This window comes from Trachurus trachurus (assembly GCF_905171665.1).
Source record: "Trachurus trachurus genome assembly, chromosome: 12".
In the NCBI taxonomy this organism is placed as follows: Eukaryota; Metazoa; Chordata; class Actinopteri; order Carangiformes; family Carangidae; genus Trachurus; species Trachurus trachurus.
This window is the reverse complement of record NC_139908.1, coordinates 3,251,144-3,272,194: the sequence shown is the minus strand read 5'-3', so window position 1 is coordinate 3,272,194 and position 21,051 is coordinate 3,251,144. Positions and strand designations below refer to the sequence as shown.

The 21,051-nt window shown below is 43.3% G+C and overlaps 1 protein-coding gene and 1 pseudogene across 2 annotated transcripts; both read right to left on the bottom strand.

Annotated features, from left to right (window-relative positions):
- Positions 1–6,969: 6,969 nt before the first annotated feature.
- LOC310995022 lies at positions 6,970–19,335 on the bottom strand (annotated as a pseudogene). The gene is made up of 3 exons: positions 18,348–19,335; positions 17,695–18,110; positions 6,970–8,373 (listed from the first exon to the last, which is right to left on the bottom strand). The product of its transcript is annotated as an uncharacterized misc_RNA (transcript).
- On the bottom strand, positions 11,981–13,384 carry LOC310994324 (E3 ubiquitin-protein ligase TRIM39-like; the record flags this gene model as incomplete). Its single annotated transcript, XM_083982967.1, has 1 exon — positions 11,981–13,384. One exon carries the CDS (start codon positions 13,382–13,384, stop codon positions 11,981–11,983), a length of 1,404 nt encoding a protein of 467 aa, XP_083839093.1.
- Positions 19,336–21,051: the final 1,716 nt, after the last annotated feature.

The following is a 21,051-nucleotide window of genomic DNA, read 5'->3' as shown; positions in this document are numbered from 1 at the left end:
ACACAACGTTACCACACAGAGTTGTTTTAGAGGGAAATACAGAGACTGTTGATGAAAAACTGTCCCTGAAGGCAACGTGCATCAGTGGTTTTGCATGAATTTCCCTCTAAAACAACTCTGTCTGGTAACGTTGTGTTATTATCTCATAGCGTGGTGAATGTGCAGGTCACAACTTGTCCACCAGAGCGTTGTGGAGTTGTTGGATTGTGTATTTGATGAGTTTGATGAGGGAAACCAAGAAATCCCATAATGATCCTCCATAGCGTAGCTCTGAGCAGCTCACGGCTCTGCTCCGCCGTTCTAAAAACAGCTTGCACCGACAATTAAAGGTAATGAACCTACTGCTATGACTATAGGGATTATGGCAATGGACCACTTTGACAAAATGATGAACTATCCCTTTAAGGAGTTAGGATATAAAAATATGATAAATGAATTCCATATGTTATAAAAAACATGACTTTTTTTGTTGTTTTTATTGTGTTTTATAATCAAAAAGCAGGAAGGAAGTTCATTCATCCACATGTTCAGAGAACGACCTCACTCCGGTTTCTCATTTTCATCAACAGACGGAGGTGAAGAGAGACACAGAGAGAGAGAGAGTGTGTGTGTGTGTGTTTTCATGACTATTAGCTCAATGGACCACAGCTACAGGTGTGTGTGTGTCTAAGTGTGTGTGTGTGTGTGTGTAAAGTGGTGCATTCACTAATGCAGTTCATCACAGTTCACGCCAGCCTGCTGCTGAAAACCTCCTTCACTCAGTGTGTGTGTGTGTGTGTGTGTGTGTGTGTGACTTTGACAAATAGCAACTGTGTGTGTTTGAGTGCGTTTGTGTGTGTGTGTGCCATCACAGGTAACCAAGGAAACGGGGGATGGTATGTGTATGTATGTGTGTGGCAATACTTCCATACTATTCTATGGAGGAGGAAGATGAAGGTGCTGCCCCCCCTCCTCCTCTTCTTCCTCCTCCTCCTCCTCCTCCTCCTCCTCCTCCTCCTCCTCCTCTTCTTCCTCTTCTTCTGTTTAATAAAGACGTTAAATTCTCTCTCTGTTCTTTTTATAAATCAAACCGATGCTAATTTATTCAAAGTGACTCACCCGTAGCGAAGGCCCAGTAAATCCCTCTGCACTCCGGGGCTGATGTGTGTCTCTGTGTGTGTGTGTGTGTGTGTGTGTGTGTGTGTGTGTGTGTGTGTGTGTGTGTGTGTGTGTGGTTGTTGTACAGTGTCAGATTGTCTCTCTCCCCCCTCCTCCCCTCCTCCTCCCCCCTCCTCCCTGTCAGCAGAGACGTGAACAGCTGGTGGAAAAAAAACACACACAAAAAAAACCTCTTTCTGTCGTTTCTCTCTGTGTGTCGATGTCGAGTGGAATCACAGAGACTTTTCTGCAGCGACTTCAACGCAAACTAACGCTTCAATGAGATGAAGAGTCGCCATCTTCACCATCTTCATCATCATCATCATCATCATCATCATCATCGTCGTCGTATAAAACGAACCTGTTGCCTCTGTACATATTACAAAAAAGTGCCATAAGAATAGTCTTTAATGTTAGGTTCAATGATCACACTAATCTACTGTTTTTGAAGGCATCTTGTATATAAATATAATAATATATTAGAATAAATCCAGTTAAATAACTCATAAATTAACTTACTGTATAGATTATAATGACTAGATAACTTGATAGATAATTTATGAATAAGGGGTGGGAGTAAATAAGTTTTACTTCTTCCCACTCCTTTTCGGATATGAAAAAACAAAAAAACAAAAAATCAAATTACCTTTATTTTGAATTATTTTATTTTATTTTTTTATTTTATTTTATTTTTTGTTCATATGTTGTCTTTGCAAAGTTTTTATATGTTATGTCTGTCTATTTCTGTATTATCTTTTATTTCTTTTAACATGTCCGAAATAAACTTAAACTTAAACTAAACTAAAATAAATCTGCATTAAAATTTAAAATCAAAACTGCACTAATCGCAAAAAATAATCTTTTATAATTAAAAAAATATATATTTCATGAGAGGGAAGGTTGTAAAAGATATGACTTAAGAGGAAAAGTGTAACATCGACTCTTAAAAGTAGGCTATGTGTATATCTGTCGGAGGGGTTATTCTATAGAATAGTTTAGGTGTAGAGGCTAAACTCAGTAAAAATGTTAATCAATTTAAAAGTAAGTTTAGAAAAGGAGTGTTTGAAATGTATAACAGGGAGGAGAAGATAAATGATGTAAACTGATGAGATGACTGTGGAGACGAGGGGTTTGTGACCATGTTTTGGTTGTATTAATTATTGTAGCGGAAGCTCCCAGTGTCTCGGTTCACTGCTCTTCCTGTGTCTGTGCAAATCTCGGCGGAACAATTTCTCATGTTGGGGCTTCAATACAAGAGGGACATTACAGACGAGCAGCATGGACGTATTTGGATGTTTTTTGGTGTGTCTTTTTGGACGATATGGACAAATACTGCTACACGGCCACTACAAGAGCTTTTATAACGGAGGTTTAGAGGTTTAGAGGGATCAGCAGGGTCACTCCTGAACACACACACACAGTAACACACACACATATACACACAGACACACACACACACATATAGACACACACACAGATACACTCTCACCCATGGGAAATCAACCCGGGGGCCTTGATCTGAGCGTTTCTACTTTTTTTCTTTTATCTCTCGTCGTTTCATCGTCGTCCAACCAGCGACGGAGCTGAAGAGACGACGAGTTTTTATTTTTATTATTATTATTATGGGGTGTGACAGAAAGAATGTGTTTATTTCCCATAATGCACCAGTTTGACTCCGACGAGAGCAGAGCTGCAGCTCTGAATGAATAAACACGATTTTTACATTATGATAATGATGATGATTATATTGTTCATTCATTTGTTTCCCTACAGTTCTAACAACAAATGTTCATCACTGGAGCTTTTACTCTCTTTTTTTTTTGTAATTTGATGGTCATTACAGCTCATTTACATAAAAACATTTTGTTTGTGATTGAAATAAAAACAAAATCTTGAATTCATTTGACTGGAGCTGAAATTAGAAGAACAGATGTTGATGGATGAGTCTTGATTAGAGCTGCAACAATGAATCAATTAATCGAACAATAATCAATTATTAAGTTAATCATTGACTATTTTGATAATAATCAGTTTGAGTCGAAAAAAAGTCAAAATTCTCTGATTTCAGCTGCTTAAATGTGAATATTTCTGGTTTCTTTGTTCCTTTATGACAATAAACTGAGTCTCTCTTTGGTTTGTGGACAAAACAAGACATTTGAGGACGTCGTCTGGTGGTTTGGGAAACACTGGTTGACATTTCTCAACATTTTTTTATATTTTATTGACCAAACAACTAATTAATCAATCATTGATAATAATAATAATTGCTGGTTGCAGCCCTGTAGTCTTGATGCTGTTCAGTATCCAGGACCATAAAGCTCTCAGTCTGAATAAAAATCCCATAACTCCATGTGGAGGACGACTGTCTGCACAGGAACAGGAGGGATTCAGACAGGTGTCTGTGTGTGTGTGTGTTCTTGTAACATGCTACGTTGTGAGGACTGGAACGAGTTTTTAACCTACAGAGTGAGGACATTTCTGGGAAGTGAGGACATTTTAGCCGGCCAAGACTTGGGTTAAGACGTTAGGTTATAATTAGGTTTAGAGTAATGGTTAAGTTAAGGCATTTGTTTTGGATGGTTAAGGTTAGGGTAAGGGGCAAGGGAATACATTATGTCAATGACATGTCCTCACAAAGATAGATTTACAAGGATGCGTGTGTGTGTGTGTGTGTGCTGCACCATCACCACGGAGACTCTGCTGTTCAGTTGATTGACAGGTGATTCAATCTGTGCGGTGACAGAACAGGAAGTGGAGGCTGCAGCCGGAGGGGGGGCCGGGACTCAACTCATCCTGCAGCATCGGCCCCAAGCTGCTTCACAAGTCAATGAGCTGACACACACACACACACACACACACACACACTTACACACTCTGATAATGAGGAACAGACCACCTACAGGCGTCGTCCTGATTGGAGCTCTTTGAATCAGCTGAAGTCAAAAGGATGAAAAACTTCCTGCGAGCAGAGACTCCACTGTGAAACTTTTAACACTCTGTAGCTTTCAATCAAAGCAGCATGGAATCATGGGAAAATCATGGGCGCCGTCACCGTCAGCTTCACATGGTCTGTTTCCTTCAGGGTCGCTGGTCCAGGATCAGGAGACAATTGTTTCTCTGATAAACACATGAACAGAACAGAAAGATCTAAACTAACATCAGGTTTATGATGCAGATTACTGTAATAATCCTGGTTTTTCAAAATAAGAGCTGCATTAGCTTCCTTCCTGAAGCTTCAGAGACGTACACTGCAAAAACTCAAAATCTTACCAAGAATATTTGTCTTATTTCTAGTCAAAATGTAATTTCTAGTCAAAACAAATCTCATTATACTTAAAGTAAGACTCATCACATAAAAAGTAACTTGTTTTCAGACACTTTTTAGTTCTTTCAAGCATACAGTATTTTCACTTGAAACAAGTAGAAAAATCTGATAGTGGAGCAAGTTTTCTTTCTTACAACAAGCACAAAAAACTTAGCCTGATGCATCAGCCGCTTATTTCATTACATTTCATATAGCGTCTGAACACGAGCCATAGGGATTCGTTTGCTTCCGGGAGGCGGTTGCTTACATTTGCTTCAACTAATCGCTGCTGCTTGGTGGTCACGTGTGCTATACACCGGTTAAGCTCATAGGTTAATCTTGAGCGCTTGAGTTCAACGTCATCGCCTTCACTTACCCGTCTGTTCGCTGATTGATCGCCAGAGCGGACGGAGCAAACCGAAACGCATTGCTAGTTTCCTGACTACATGGTTGAGGCAAATGAAATTTGCCGGAACCAGTAGGCGGCGCTAGCCTGGCTACAAAAGACTTGCTTTCCACTGCAGATTTTTCTACTTATTTCGAGTGAAAATTTGTTTGAAACAAATGAAAATTATTTTAAAACAAGTTAATTTTTAGGTGATGAGTCTCATTTTAAATGGAAAGAGATTAGTTTTGACCCGAAATGAGACATTTTGACAAGAAATAAGACAAATATTCTTGGAAAGATTCTGAGTTTTTGCAGTATGGATGTATTATATGATGTGTACATGTAAATATATTATGTATGATGTATTATACTATATATATATTATACTATACCCTGGTTCGATCACCGGCGGCCCTTTGCTGCATGTTATCCCCCCTTAGAATCAGAATCAGAACTGTTTTTATTGCCAAGAGCAGTAAAGGTCAGTTTACAGCACGAGGAACTTCGTCGTCTCGGTGTCAGGTGCAAACATAAAGGTACCAAAAATAGTTTAAAGGGAGGGAATTAAGAATTTAAATAAAATAAAATGAAATAGAATGAATTAAAATATTCTAGTGCAAAAGATACACGTATAGTATATGCAAAAAAAAAAAAAAAAAAAAACTAAAAAAGGATTCTTCTCTGAATACTATAAATTTGCATCTTCAGCAATGGCGTTCAGCTGATTTCAGCATTCACACGCATTTCCATTCCAGGAAATTCTTTTTCTAGTTTATTTTTATTTATTTTGTTTATTATAATATCTTGTACTATGACTGGTTTTCAAAATAAGTTTAAGTGTCTTCTACCTTTTTAACATTTCTACTGGATTTTGCTCATTTCTCAGCCTTCAAGTTTTATGTTTCAGCTTTAGCCTTTTTCAACATTGCCTCAGCAGTTTCTTCAGTTAATTCAGCATTTTTTCAACAATTTCTTCAGCTCATTCAGCATTTCTTCAGCAATGGCATTCGGCTGATTTCAGCATTCACACGCATTTCCATTCTTGGAAATGCTTTTTCTAGTTTACATTTATGACACAAAACTGATTATTGTGACTGTTTATTATGACATCTTGTACTATGAATGGTTTTAAAATAATATTTCAGTCTTGATACAGATCAATCAGTCAGAGCTCACAGTATGAACTCAATCTTATACACATGGTACATACATATTTTATATATTAATTATTATTATTATTATTATTATAGTGTCATGCATACACCGTGGACCAGAGTAGGTCATCACAATATCAGGAAAACAAGAAAACAAACAAACAATATAATTATTAAAGAGTTTGGTCACGAAAAAAACCCACAAAAAATTGTCATCTGCTATATATATATATACATATATATATATAGATGCGTATATGCATGTGTGTTTGTATGTATGTGTACATTTGTATTATACTGTGAAAACATCCCATAAAAAACAACCTTCAGTGTGTTTGAACTGGTCTGTAGTGACCTCTACTGGTTAAAAACTAAATTACAATGAGGTCAGGAGTAAAAACTTTTTACCAGTTTATTCTTCACTGATACTTTTCTGACTGTGTTGATTTCAAATGTCTGATATTCAATGTTTATGCAATTTAGATTAACTAGAACTGTAACAATTAATGTAATAACTAATTAAAGGTTTCTGCCCAAGAAAAAAAAAATTAAATAGCTGTACACCTAAAAATATGGATGTTAGTAAATTCATAGTTATGGAGATGTTTTGATTCGGTCTGTTAACAATAATTCATGTTTATGTGTTACAATTCCATACATGTTGTGCCCCGTCTTACGTATAGTGTTAAAGAAAACCCTGCATTATGTTTTTGCTCCTGTGTTCCTACACTAGGGAACTTGTTCTTCTTGTCACCAAACACTCTCTTCACTTGCTCTGATGGTTAAATACCTCCGCTATTACATCACTGGATGTTGCTAGTATACTTTACATTTATAACACAATACACTGACTTTCTGATATTTTGAGCAAAATAGACAAAAATGTGATTAATCCCGATTAACTCCGAAAAATTATGAGATTTATTGCACTTAAAACTTGTAATTGCTTGACAGCACTATTATAAAGATGATCATCCTCTTTATCTCTAACTGCTCTGCTCCACTGTCACTGACACCTTCACTGGTAACAGCTTCACTGGGAAGTTATCAGTGTGAAACCATGGAAACATCTTCTGAGTGAAAGTGTGTGTGAAGGTGTGTATGTGTGTGTTAGTATCAGGATCAGAGAACAACAGTTTTCCTCTGTTCAAGTCCAGATTCACTCTGATCCTCTGGTGCTTCTTCTGCTCTGGGAGAACAATGGATAGTAGAGATGATGGTGAAGTTGCTCTGTATCTGTTATCTCCATATAACTCTAACTTCCATAATCCAGACCGCCCTATGTTGTATCCCTTCTTCTTCACAGACTCTGGTAACACACCCAGTAACCAGTTTGTACTGTCTCCAACCTGGACATCCCAGCTGTGAGTCCCTGAGTTAAAGCCCTCAGAGCCCAGGACAGAGCAGACATAATCAAACCTCTCTGGATTGTCAGGAAGCTGCTGTCCATCTCCTCCTTTCACACTGGTCAGATCTTCAGACAGGGTGAGATATGTACCAACAGTGTTCGGGTCCAGAACCACGGGACTGTAAGAGACCATGTCCTTCATCTTGTTCCAGATGTTGAAGGTCAGGTTGCCCAGGTGTTTGGCCTGGTCTATCAGAGCTCCTGAGTCCAGCTGTGGATCCTCCAGCAGGGGGCGCTGCTGGACTCTTTCCACTGCAGCCTTGTAGTTGAGCAGGAATGAGACGTCTTCAGCTCTCAGCTCGTCCTCTGTGGCTCTGACTGTGTGTGAAAGAGCTGCTATCTCTCTGCTCAGAGCCTCCATCTTCTCCTTCATCCTCTGACTCTTCTGCTCCTCTTCCTCCCTCAGTGCAGCCATCCTGGCCTCCTCTTCCTCTTCTAGAAACTGGTGAAGCTTCTTAAACTGCTCCTTAATCTGCCTCTCTGTGTGTCGGGCCTGGACCTTAATGTGTTCTGCTGTTTGACCAAACTTCACTTGCACTTCTTCAAAACCCTCTAACATATACTTTAATGGCTCCAGAGTTTCCTCAAGTTCCTTCTTGAGTTGTGAAGCAGCTTCATCGATGGGTTTGATTCTGTGGTTTTTGTGTGTGTCTGAATGGAGACAGACGACACACACTGGCTGCTGATGGTCCAGACAGAAGAGTTTGAGTTTCTCAGAGTGCAGACTGCAGAGAGCCTCTGAAGATCTCTGCTCTCTCTGCTGTAAGAAGCTCTCACACAGGTTCTTCAACGCAAGGTTACAGGGTGGATGTTCTCTTGAAGATCTTCTCATACAAACTGGACACAGTGGATCTCGTTTCTCTCTCCACCAGCTCTTCAGACAGTCTTTACAGAAGCTGTGGCTGCAGGACAGAACAACAGGATCTCTGAAGACCTCCGTACAGACCGGACAGCAGAGATCCTCCTCTGGTCTTGAAGCCATTTAGTCTGTGAGTGAAGCTGAAAACACAGCAGACAGGAAGTAGAGTCAGCCATGGCTCCCCATGGCTTAAGACCTTCCTTTATAACAGGGCTTTTAGTTAGGGCTGGTTCAGGTAGCTCTGAACCATTGTATAGCTATGCTGCTATAGGCTTAGACTGCTGGGGGACACATCTGGTTACACAGGGCCCTCTCCTCCCCTCCTCTTGTCGTGTCGTCAGACTGTGTGGGAAAGGAGGTGAAAAACGACGACCAGGAGAGCTAGCAGCCAGCGGCCATTTATTAGCGTGCAGGCAGATAAATCATAACACAAAAAGCATCCCTCACTGACCTGAGGAGGAAACCCTGTAATACTTGTTACTACATACTCCTTGCGCCCTCTAAGGGACATAAAGTGAATAACACCTTGAACAGCAGGGCGCTGTGTAACCTGACACCCTTTTCATCTTATTGTAACATCTGCTGTGCTTTTCTCTTAAACACCACTCTCCTCTCCTCCCCTCTCCTCTCCTGCTTTCTCCTCTCATCCTCTCCTCTCCTGCTTTCTCCTCTCATCCTCTCCTCTCCCCTCTTCTCCTCTCCTCTCCTGCTTTCTCCTCTCGTCCTCTCTCCTCTCCTGCTTTCTCCTCTCCTCTCCCCTCCTGCTTTCTTCTCTCGTCCTCTCTCCTCTCCTCTCCCCTCTTCTCCTCTCCTGCTCTCTCCTCTCCTCTATTCTCCTCTCCCCTCTCCACCCCTCCTCTCCTCTCCTCTCCCCTCCCCTCCTCTCCTCTCGTCCTCTCTCCTCTCCTCTCCCCTCCTCTCCTCTCCCCTCCTCTCCTCTCCTCAGTATATTTTTGAACTGTCATTATCATTTTATCATTATCATTATCATTATCATCATTATCATTCCTCCCATTACTGTAAGCTGGCCAGCTCTCCCTGCCTCTCCTCCCACCGGAAGCTGCCTCCATCAGCTCTCCTTACATTTCCATGTTTCCCCACATTCTGTCATAAACTATAAATTGTTTTCTTGTCTGTAACAACATCTATGTCACGTCTGCCCGTCCATGGGTGAGGGATCCCTCCTCTGTTGCTCACCCTGAGGTTTCTCAGATTTTTCCCCTGTTAAAAGGGTTTTCCATGGAGTTTTTCCTCAGTCGATGTGAGGGTCTAAGGACAGAGGATGTTGTTACGATGCCATGTTGGCTATACAAATAAAATTGCCTTGCCTCCCTCCTCTACTGACTTGACTGAAGTTTACTGTGACTCTGAGTCCAGGTTTTAGTCAAACTCACCTTCAGTGTGTGGAGTGTCAGCAGGTTGAAGCAGCAGTGTTGTAGCTGGACTCACTCACAGGATGGAAGTTGTTGGTTTGGTCTGAAGCTGAATCTGATCATCTCTTCTTCAGTCTGCCGCTCTGTGATTGAAGTGAAAGTGCAGCAGTCTCCTGGTTTACGAGTCATGTGAGGGGGCGGAGCTTTGTCAAACTGAAAGTTCTGCAGGATGATGCAGCAGCTCTGTTTAGTTTCTGTTTGTGGATCATTTAAAGCAGAAGTAAGCGGAATATTTGGGTTAATATAAGTCTTAAATGGTTATATCTTCCGACAGCAATCACTTACATAGAGTGTTTGGTCTGAAACACGGGTCTGTCAGTCACTCTGCTCTGCTGTAAGCCGAGGAAAAAACTTATTGTATACTTGAATTTTGAATTTGAATTTATTTATTCAGGATAGCCCCTTGAGATGAATCATCTCATTTTAGAGGGGGTCCTTCCGCAAAAAGATACAATGATACAATGTCAGGTAAAGAAATAAAAGAAAAACAAATGCATTGAAACACAATACAGGACTGACATACATACACACACACACACACACACGCACACAGATATCAGAATAATAGTCAACTTGTGATATCTAAGCTTACAAATGGGAAAAAGAAAGAAATAAAGAAAATAATAATAATAATAAAAACTAAGTAAATAAATAATCAGATAAGAGAATCACACACACAAAAAAAAGAAAAATATTACAGTTTGCACGAGAGAGAGGAAAGATAAACAATAGGAAAAAAAAAAATAATAATAATAAACATAATCAGAAACAAGATACTTCCTTGTATCCTACAAGTTTTATCCAATGAGGAGAGAGAACGGCATGAAGGGCTGTGTGTGCAGCCAAGGGATGCGCGTGAATGTGGTGACATAGGGACGAGGACCAATAGATCCATGACGAGGGCGGGGACTGCTAACTCCATTGGCTGACAAAAAATTCGCCAAAACGACCGGATCGCTTACTTCTGCTTTAACATCTAAAGAGTCTTAATTCATTAGTGGAGAACTTCAAACACAGACCTGCAGTGGAGAAATGAGTCCAAGACACCATGACGACAGAAATGCAGCATTTATCAAACTTTTGCGGGATGTGCTTCAGTTTTAAAGCTGTACAGAAATGGCTGTTTGTCCTGCTAGTTGCGCCGAGTTGCCGCACAAGTTTACCCGAGTAAGGAAAACAAGTTTGATTGGTCGTTATCGAGCGGGCGGGACATTGAATGTTTGGGGCGAGACCGAGCTCGGTGTGTGTGTGTTGTCTCAGACGTTTGATTGACAGATGACGGATCCAATATCAGTGGCTGGTGAATTGTGTACACAGTCACAGTGGAGTATAATTCGTGCGCCTGCATTATCCAATGTGGAAAAAAAAATACCACACTTCACTTCACTTTCACCACGGATTTACTCGAAAATAGAATTTTGCACAAAGTTTGGCCTACATCGTCTGATAGATGAGTTATTACACTAATGTTAAGACCCACAGTGGGCTCAAATTCAATTTTCTTTTCCATACACCTTTAAAGGGACAACGAGGAGTTTCTATTTGGTTATTTAAAAGTCTCACGTTAATGTGGATGAATCTACGTTACCCACACTCGTTAATGGGCCCATTTTCGATAAATATATTGTTTTGTCTCTATCATTATTTTGTTATTATTAGTGGTGGTGGAAATGCTGGTCGAGCCGACCAGCGTTTCTTTAGTTTCGGTTTCGTGGTGAGTCATCATGAGAATAACGCAGCCGAATCGCCGTTTATGGTCGGAACTACGACAGTATCTGATCGTCTTCCAACCTCTGACTTTAAGTCTTGATGAATGAAAACATGAGTCCGTCTTGCGCCGGTCAAAGAATTTTACGGTGCGCGTGGAGGCTCATAAATGTAGTGTGAAAACGCTTCGCTTTTCCCAAACTCCTTGTTGTCCCTTTAAAGGAACTATTTGGTTTATGTGTTATGTGTTACAATTCCATACATGTTGTGCCCCGTCTTACGTATAGTGTTACAGAAAACCCTGCATTATGTTTTTGCTCCTGTGTTCCTACACTAGGGAACTTGTTCTTCTTGTCACCAAACGCTCTCTTCACTTGCTCTGATGGTTAAATACCTCCGCTATTACATTACTGGATGTTGCTAGTATACTTAACATTTCCAACACAATACACTGACTTTCTGATATTTTGAGCAAAAAAGACAAAAATGTGATTAATCGCGATTAACTCAGAAAAATTATGAGATTTATTGCAATTAAAACTTGTAATTGCTTGACAGCACTATTATAAAGATGATCATCCTCTTTATCTCTAACTGCTCTGCTCCACTGTCACTGACACTTTCACTGGTAACAGCTTCACTGGGAGGAGATCATCAGTGTGAATGTATGGAAACATCTTCTGAGTGAAAGTGTGTGTGAAGGTGTGTATGTGTGTGTTAGTATCAGGATCAGAGAACGACAGTTTTCCTCTGTTCAAGTCCAGATTCACTCTGATCCTCTGGAACTTCTTCTGCTCTGGGAGACCAGTCCATGGAGTTGATGGTGAAGTTGCACTGTATTTACCTCCAAAGAACCGTAACATCCATAATCCAGACACAAAGTTGTCTCCTTTCCTCTGCACAGACTCTGGTAACACACCCAGTATCCAGTGTGTATTGTCTCCAACCTGGACATCCCAGCTGTGAGTCCCTGAGTTAAAACCCTCAGAGCTCAAGACAGAGCAGTTATAATAATCAATCCTCTCTGGATTGTCAGGAAGCTGCTGTTTGTCTCCTCCTAGTCTCACACTGGTCAGATCTTCAGACAGGATGAGATATGGATGAGCAGTGTTTGGGTCCAGAACCAGAGGACTGTAGGAGACCATGTCCTTCATCTTGTTCCAGATGTTGAAGGTCAGGTTGCCCAGGTGTTTGGCCTGGTCTATCAGAGCTCCTGAGTCCAGCTGTGGATCCTCCAGCAGGGGGCGCTGCTGGACTCTTTCCACTGCAGCCTTGTAGTTGAGCAGGAATGAGACGTCTTCGGCTCTCAGCTCGTCCTCTGTGGCTCTGACTGTGTGTGAAAGAGCTGCTATCTCTCTGCTCAGAGCCTCCATCTTCTCCTTCATCCTCTGACTCTTCTGCTCCTCTTCCTCCCTCAGTGCAGCCATCCTGGCCTCCTCTTCCTCTTCTAGAAACTGGTGAAGCTTCTTAAACTGCTCCTTAATCTGCCTCTCTGTGTGTCGGGCCTGGACCTTAATGTGTTCTGCTGTTTGACCAAACTTCACTTGCACTTCTTCAAAACCCTCTAACTTCTTCTTTAATGGCTCCAGAGTTTCCTCAAGTTCCTTCTTGAGTTGTGAAGCAGCTTCATCGATGGGTTTGATTCTGTGGTTTTTGTGTGTGTCTGAATGGAGACAGACGACACACACTGGCTGCTGATGGTCCAGACAGAAGAGTTTGAGTTTCTCAGAGTGCAGACTGCAGAGAGCCTCTGAAGATCTCTGCTCTCTCTGCTGTAAGAAGCTCTCACACAGGTTCTTCAACGCAAGGTTACAGGGTGGATGTTCTCTTGAAGATCTTCTCATACAAACTGGACACAGTGGATCTCGTTTCTCTCTCCACCAGCTCTTCAGACAGTCTTTACAGAAGCTGTGGCTGCAGGACAGAAGAACAGGATCTCTGAAGACCTCCGTACAGACCGGACAGCAGAGATCCTCCTCTGGTCTTGAAGCCATTTAGTCTGTGAGTGAAGCTGAAAACACAGCAGACAGGAAGTAGAGTCAGCCATGGCTCCCCATGGCTTAAGACCTTCCTTTATAACAGGGCTTTTAGTTAGGGCTGGTTCAGGTAGCTCTGAACCATTGTATAGCTATGCTGCTATAGGCTTAGACTGCTGGGGGACACATCTGGTTACACAGGGCCCTCTCCTCCCCTCCTCTTGTCGTGTCGTCAGACTGTGTGGGAAAGGAGGTGAAAAACGACGACCAGGAGAGCTAGCAGCCAGCGGCCATTTATTAGCGTGCAGGCAGGTAAATCATAACACAAAAAGCATCCCTCACTGACCTGAGGAGGAAACCCTGTAATACTTGTTACTACATACTCCTTGCGCCCTCTAAGGGACATAAAGTGAATAACACCTTGAACAGCAGGGCGCTGTGTAACCTGACACCCTTTTCATCTTATTGTAACATCTGCTGTGCTTTTCTCTTAAACACCACTCTCCTCTCCTCCCCTCTCCTCTCCTGCTTTCTCCTCTCATCCTCTCCTCTCCTGCTTTCTCCTCTCATCCTCTCCTCTCCCCTCTTCTCCTCTCCTCTCCTGCTTTCTCCTCTCGTCCTCTCTCCTCTCCTGCTTTCTCCTCTCCTCTCCCCTCCTGCTTTCTTCTCTCGTCCTCTCTCCTCTCCTCTCCTCTATTCTCCTCTCTCCTCTCCCCTCCCCACCCCTCCTCTCCTCTCCTCTCCCCTCCCCTCCTCTCCTCTCGTCCTCTCTCCTCTCCTCTCCTCTCCCCTCCTCTCCTCTCCTCAGTATATTTTTGAACTGTCATTATCATTTTATCATTATCATTATCATTATCATCATTATCATTCCTCCCATTACTGTAAGCTGGCCAGCTCTCCCTGCCTCTCCTCCCACCGGAAGCTGCCTCCATCAGCTCTCCTTACATTTCCATGTTTCCCCACATTCTGTCATAAACTATAAATTGTTTTCTTGTCTGTAACAACATCTATGTCACGTCTGTCCGTCCTGAGTGAGGGATCCCTCCTCTGTTGCTCACCCTGAGGTTTCTCAGATTTTTCCCTGTTAAAAGGGTTTTCTATGGAGTTTTTCCTCAGTGGATGTGAGGGTCTAAGGACAGAGGATGTTGTTATGATGCCATGTTGGCTATACAAATAAAATTGCCTTGCCTCCCTCCTCTACTGACTAGACTGAAGTTTACTGTGACTCTGAGTCCAGGTTTTAGTCAAACTCACCTTCAGTGTGTGGAGTGTCAGCAGGTTGAAGCAGCAGTGTTGTAGCTGGACTCACTCACAGGAAGTTGTTAGTTTGGTCTGAAGCTGAATCTGATCGTCTCTTCTTAAGTCTGCCGCTCTGTGATTGAAGTGAAAGTGCAGCAGTCTCTTGGTTTACGAGTCATGTGAGGGGGCGGAGCTTTGTCAAACTGAAAGTTCTGCAGGATGATGCAGCAGCTCTGTTTAGTTTCTGTTTGTGGATCATTTAAAGCAGAAGTAAGCAGAATATTTGTGTTAATAAGTCTTAAATAGAATATCTTCCGATAGCAATCACTTACATAGAGTGTTTGGTCCGAAACATGGGTCTGTCAGTCACTCTTTTAGTTTAGTTTTTAGTTAATTATTATGGGTCCATGGCACTGGTCCGACCTCCCATTAGTCCGACCTCCCATTGGTTCGAACTCCCATTGGTCCCACAATCGGAGTAATGAAAGTTCGAACTAATGGGAGGTCCTCATTAGTTCGAACTGGACTAGTTATTAGTCAAACTCTCCATTCTTACCGTTCACTATGCATTTATATAATTATTCATATAGGCTCCACCTGTCAATAAGACACACGTGGAAGAAGAGGTGCAGTTTATTGTGTTTCACCAAGGAGGAGCTGTCATTACGCACGACTTTTACACACTGCTGCGCGCTCATTAGTGTCCGTAATTAAACCTTGACACTCATATCAAATCAAACTTACATTACAGACAGGTGGATTGGGTTCTCTGTCTCTCTCTCCCACTCCGAACAGACAGACGGACGCAATCAGAAAATAAACGGAGGCTGCGCATTGATCCTTTTTTCCTTTCTGGGATCAAACGGATCATGTGCATAATTAACTGCAAAACAAGCACTTCATATTAATAACATATAACGCTCATTATGCTTCCAGCCTGTCTAGCCTCTACCTGGTCTTTTTACTAAACTTAACCAACTCCTTTCTTCATTGCCTGAACCTAACCAAAGCCAAATTTACTTTTTTTTGTTCTCTCTCAGTCTGCTGTCAGCAGGAGCGGCGGCTGCAGCAGCCTCGCGCCCGTGAAGTGAGCTCAAGCCGGCCAGGTTCAGCCGTGCTCGAGCGGAGGGGAGGAGAGAAAAAAAAGTGTATTTCTTTTACTCTGTACTCTGGGAGGGGGGCTTTGATTATCAGTTTACACATCTTGATCAGCATTTTTGATGGTTGTGCACGATCTGACATGATCTGGCTCCTGGAGAGAGAGAGAGAAAGCTGCATGCTTGTGTCAATGGAAGAGCTTGTCACAAAGTAGCGATGACAGTTCGAACTAACGGGACCACCCATTGGTTCGACCTCCTATTGGTCCGACTTGTGGTTGATTTTGTCGGAGTAACGGGAGGTCGAACCAATGGGAGGTCGGACCAGTGGGTATTTTGTCGGAGTAACGGGAGGTCGAACCAATGGGAGGTCGGACCAATGGGCAGTTCCCATTATTATTTGTATAGCACTTTTCGCAGACAAGTGTCACAAAGTGCTTTACAGAGAGTCACTCTGCTCTGCTGTAAGCCGAGGAGAAAACTTCTTGTATACTTCCTTGTATCCTACAAGCTTTATCCAATGAGGAGAGAGAACGGCATGAAGGGCTGTGTGTGCAGCCAAGGGATGCGTGTGAATGTGGTGATGTAGGGACGAGGACCAATAGATCCATGACGAGGGCGGGGGCTGCTAACTCCATCGGCTGAAAAAAAATTTGCTAAAACGACCGGATCGCTTACTTCTGCTTTAACATCTAAAGAGTCTTAATTCATTAGTGGAGAACGTCAAACACAGGCCTGCAGTGAAGAAATGAGTTCAAGACACCATGATGACAGAAATGCAGCATTTATCAAACTTTTGCGGGATGTGCTTCAGTTACAACTTAAAGCTGTTCAGAAATGGCCGTTTGTCCTGTTAGTTGCGCCGAGTTGCCACACAAGTTTACCCGAGTAAGGAAAACAAGTTTGATTGATCGTTATTGAGCGGGCGGGACATTGAATGTTTGGGGCTAGACCGAGCTCGGTGTGTGTGTGTTGTCTCAGACGTTTGATTGACAGATGACGGATCCAATATCAGTGGCTGGTGCATTATCCAATGTGGAAAAAAAAATACCACACTTCACATCACTTTCACCACGGATTTACTCGAAAATAGAATTTTGCACAAAGTTTGGCCTACATCGTCTAATAGATGAGTTATTACACTAATGTTAAGACCCACAGTGGGCTCAAATTCAATTTTCTTTTCCGTACACCTTTAAAGGGACAACGAGGAGTTTCTATTAGGTTATTTAAAAGTCTCACGTTAATGTGGATGAATCTACGCTACCCACCACTTGTTAATGGGCCCATTTTCGATAAATATATTGTTTTGTTTCTATCATTATTTTGTTATTATTAGTGGTGGTGGAAATGTTGGGCGAGCCGACCAGCGTTTCTTTACTTTCGGTTTCGTGGCGAGTCATGAGAATAACGCCGCCGAATCGCCGTTTATGGTCGGAACTACGAGAGTATGTGGTCGTCTTCCAACCTCTGACTTTAAGTCTTGATGAATGAAAACATGAGTCTGTCTTGCGCCGGTCAAAGAATTTCACGGTGCGGAGGCTCATAAATGTAGTGTGAAAATGCTTCGCTTTTCCAAAACTCCTTGTTGTCCCTTTAAAGGAACTATTTGGTTTATGTGTTATGTGTTACAATTCCATACATGTTGTGCCCCGTCTTACGTATAATGTTACAGAAAACCATGCTTTATGTTTTTGCTCCTGTGTTCCTACACTAGGGAACTTGTTCTTCTTGTCACCAAACACTCTTCACTTGCTCTGATGGTTAAATACCTCCGCTATTACATCACTGGATGTTGCTAGTATACTTAACATTTATGACACAATACACTGACTTTCTGATATTTTGAGCAAAAAAGACAAAAATGTGATTAATCGCGATTAACTCAGAAAAATTATGAGATTTATTGCAATTAAAACTTGTAATTGCTTGACAGCACTATTATAAAGATGATCATCCTCTTTATCTCTAACTGCTCTGCTCCACTGTCACGGACACCTTCACTGGTAACAGCTTCACTGGGAAGTTAACATCAGTGTGAAACCATGGAAACATCTTCTGAGTGAAAGTGTGTGTGAAGGTGTGTATGTGTGTGTTAGTATCAGGATCAGAGAACAACAGTTTTCCTCTGTTCAAGTCCAGATTCACTCTGATCCTCTGGTGCTTCTTCTGCTCTGGGAGAACAATGGATAGTAGAGATGATGGTGAAGTTGCTCTGTATCTGTTATCTCCATATAACTCTAACGTCCATAATCCAGACCGCCCTATGTTGTATCCCTTCTTCTTCACAGACTCTGGTAACACACCCAGTAACCAGTTTGTACTGTCTCCAACCTGGACATCCCAGCTGTGAGTCCCTGAGTTAAAGCCCTCAGAGCCCAGGACAGAGCAGACATAATCAAACCTCTCTGGATTGGGTTAGGGTTGGTGCTTCTTCTGCTCTGGGAGAACAATGTCTGGGGCTGATGGTGACTTTGCTCTGTATTTATATCCATTGAACCATAACACCCATAATCCAAAGCATATGTTGCCTCCCTTCCTCTGCACAGACTCTGTTAACACACCCAGCATCCAGTTTGTATTGTCTCCAACCTGGACATCCCAGCTGTGAGTCCCTGAGTTAAAACCCTCAGAGCCCAGGACACAGTAGTAACCATCAATCCTCTCTGGATTGTCAGGAAGCTGCTGTCCATCTCCTCCTTTCACACTGGTCAGATCTTCAGACAGGGTGAGATATGTACCAACAGTGTTCGGGTCCAGAACCACGGGACTGTAAGAGACCATGTCCTTCATCTTGTTCCAGATGTTGAAGGTCAGGTTGCCCAGGTGTTTGGCCTGGTCTATCAGAGCTCCTGAGTCCAGCTGTGGATCCTCCAGCAGGGGGCGCTGCTGGACTCTTTCCACTGCAGCCTTGTAGTTGAGCAGGAATGAGACGTCTTCAGCTCTCAGCTCGTCCTCTGTGGCTCTGACTGTGTGTGAAAGAGCTGCTATCTCTCTGCTCAGAGCCTCCATCTTCTCCTTCATCCTCTGACTCTTCTGCTCCTCTTCCTCCCTCAGTGCAGCCATCCTGGCCTCCTCTTCCTCTTCTAGAAACTGGTGAAGCTTCTTAAACTGCTCCTTAATCTGCCTCTCTGTGTGTCGGGCCTGGACCTTAATGTGTTCTGCTGTTTGACCAAACTCCACTTGAACTTCTTCAAAACCCTTTAACTTCTTCTTTAAGGGCTCCAGAGTTTCCTCAAGTTCCTTCTTGAGTTGTGAAGCAGCTTCATCGATGGGTTTGATTCTGTGGTTTTTGTGTGTGTCTGAATGGAGACAGACGACACACACTGGCTGCTGATGGTCCAGACAGAAGAGTTTTAATTTCTCAGAGTGCAGACTGCAGAGAGCCTCTGAAGATCTCTGCTCTCTCTGCTGTAAGAAGCTATCACACATGTTCTTCAATACCAGGTTACAAGGTGGATGTTCTCTTGAAGATCTTCTCTTACAAACTGGACACAGTGGATCTCGTTTCTGTCTCCACCAGCTCTTCAGACAGTCTTTACAGAAGCTGTGGCTGCAGGACAGAAGAACAGGATCTCTGAAGACCTCCGTACAGACCGGACAGCAGAGATCCTCCTCTGATCTGGAAGCCATTTAGTCTGAGAGTGAAGCTGAAAACACAGCAGACAGGAAGTAGAGTCAGTCATGGCTCCCCTCCCTCCTCTACTGACTTGACTGAAGTTTACTGTGACTCTGAGTCCAGGTTTTAGTCAAACTCACCTTCAGTGTGTGGAGAGTCAGCAGGTTGAAGCAGCAGTGTTGTCGCTGGACTCACTCACAGGAAGTTGTTGCTTTGGTCTGAAGCTGAACCTGATCGTCTCTTCTTCAGTCTGCCGCTCTGGGACTGAAGAGGAACTGCAGTAGTTTCCTGGTTTACGAGTCATGTGAGGGGGCGGAGCTTTGTCACACTGAAAATTCAGCAGGATGATGCAGCAGCTCTGTTTAGTTTCTGTTTGTGGATCATTTAAAGAGTCTCAATTCATTAGTGGAGAACTTCAAACACAGGCCTGCAGTAAAGAAATGAGTTCAAGACACCATGATGACAGAAACTTAGCTTTTATCAAACTTTTGCAGAATGTGCTTCAAGTTACAATTTAAAGCTGTACAGAAATGGCCGTTTGTCCTGTTTGTTGTGCCGAGTTGCCGCACGAGTTTACCCGAGTAGGGAAAACAAATTTGTGCTCGGTATGTGTGTGTCTCAGACGTTTGATTGACAGATGACGGATCCAATATCAGTGGCTGATGAATCGTGTACACAGTGACGTATAATCTGTACGCCTGCATTATCCAATGTAAAAAAAAAAAAACACCTACCTGGAGAGGTGTGATTGGGAGGAACGGCCTCCCCGATCTGAAACCGAGTGGTGTTTTGTTATTGGACTTCTGTGCTAGCCACAGTTTGTCCATAACAAACACCATGTTCGAGCATAAGGGTGTCCATCAGTGCACGTGGCACCAGGACACCTGAGGCCGATGGTCAATGATCGACTTTGTAGTTGTGTCATCTGACCTCCGGCTGTATGTCTTCGACACTTGGGTGAAGAGAGGAGCTGAGCTGTCAACTGATCACCACCTGGTGGTGAGTTGGATCCGCTGGCAGGGGAGGAAGCTGGTCAGACTTGGCAGACCTAAGCGCATCGTGAGGGTCTGCTGGGAACGTCTGGCAGAATCCCCTGTCAGGGAGGTCTTCAACTCTCAGCTCCTGGAGAGCTTTGACCAGATTCTGAGGGAGGCCGGAGACATTGAGTCTGAATGGACCATGTTCTCCACTTCCATTGTTGACGCGGCCATCCGGAGCTGTGGCCGTAAGGTCTCCGGTGCCTGTCACGGCGGCAATCCCCGAACCCGGTAGTGGACACCGGAAGTAAGGGATGCCGTCAAGCTGAAGAAGGAGTCCTACCGAGCCTGGCTAGCTCGGGGGACTCCCGAGGCAGCTGACGGGTACCGGCAGGCCAAGCGGACGGCAGCTCGGGCGGTCGTGGAAGCAAAAACTCGGGTCTGGGAAAAGTTTGGGGTAGGCTATGGAGGAGGACTACCGGTCAGCCTCGAGGAAATTCTGGCAAACCATCCGGCGCCTCAGGAGGGGGAAGCAGTGCCCCGCCAACACTGTATACAGTAGAGGAGGGGAGCTTTCCCGGGGAAAGTCTATGCCAGGGTGCTGGAGAGGAGAATTTGGCCGATTGTCGAACCTCGGATTCAGGAGGAACAATGCGGTTTTTGTCCTGGCCGTGGAACACTGGACCAGCTCTACACCTCGCAGGGTGCTCGAGGGCTCATGGGAGTTTGCCCAACCAGTCCACATGTGTTTTG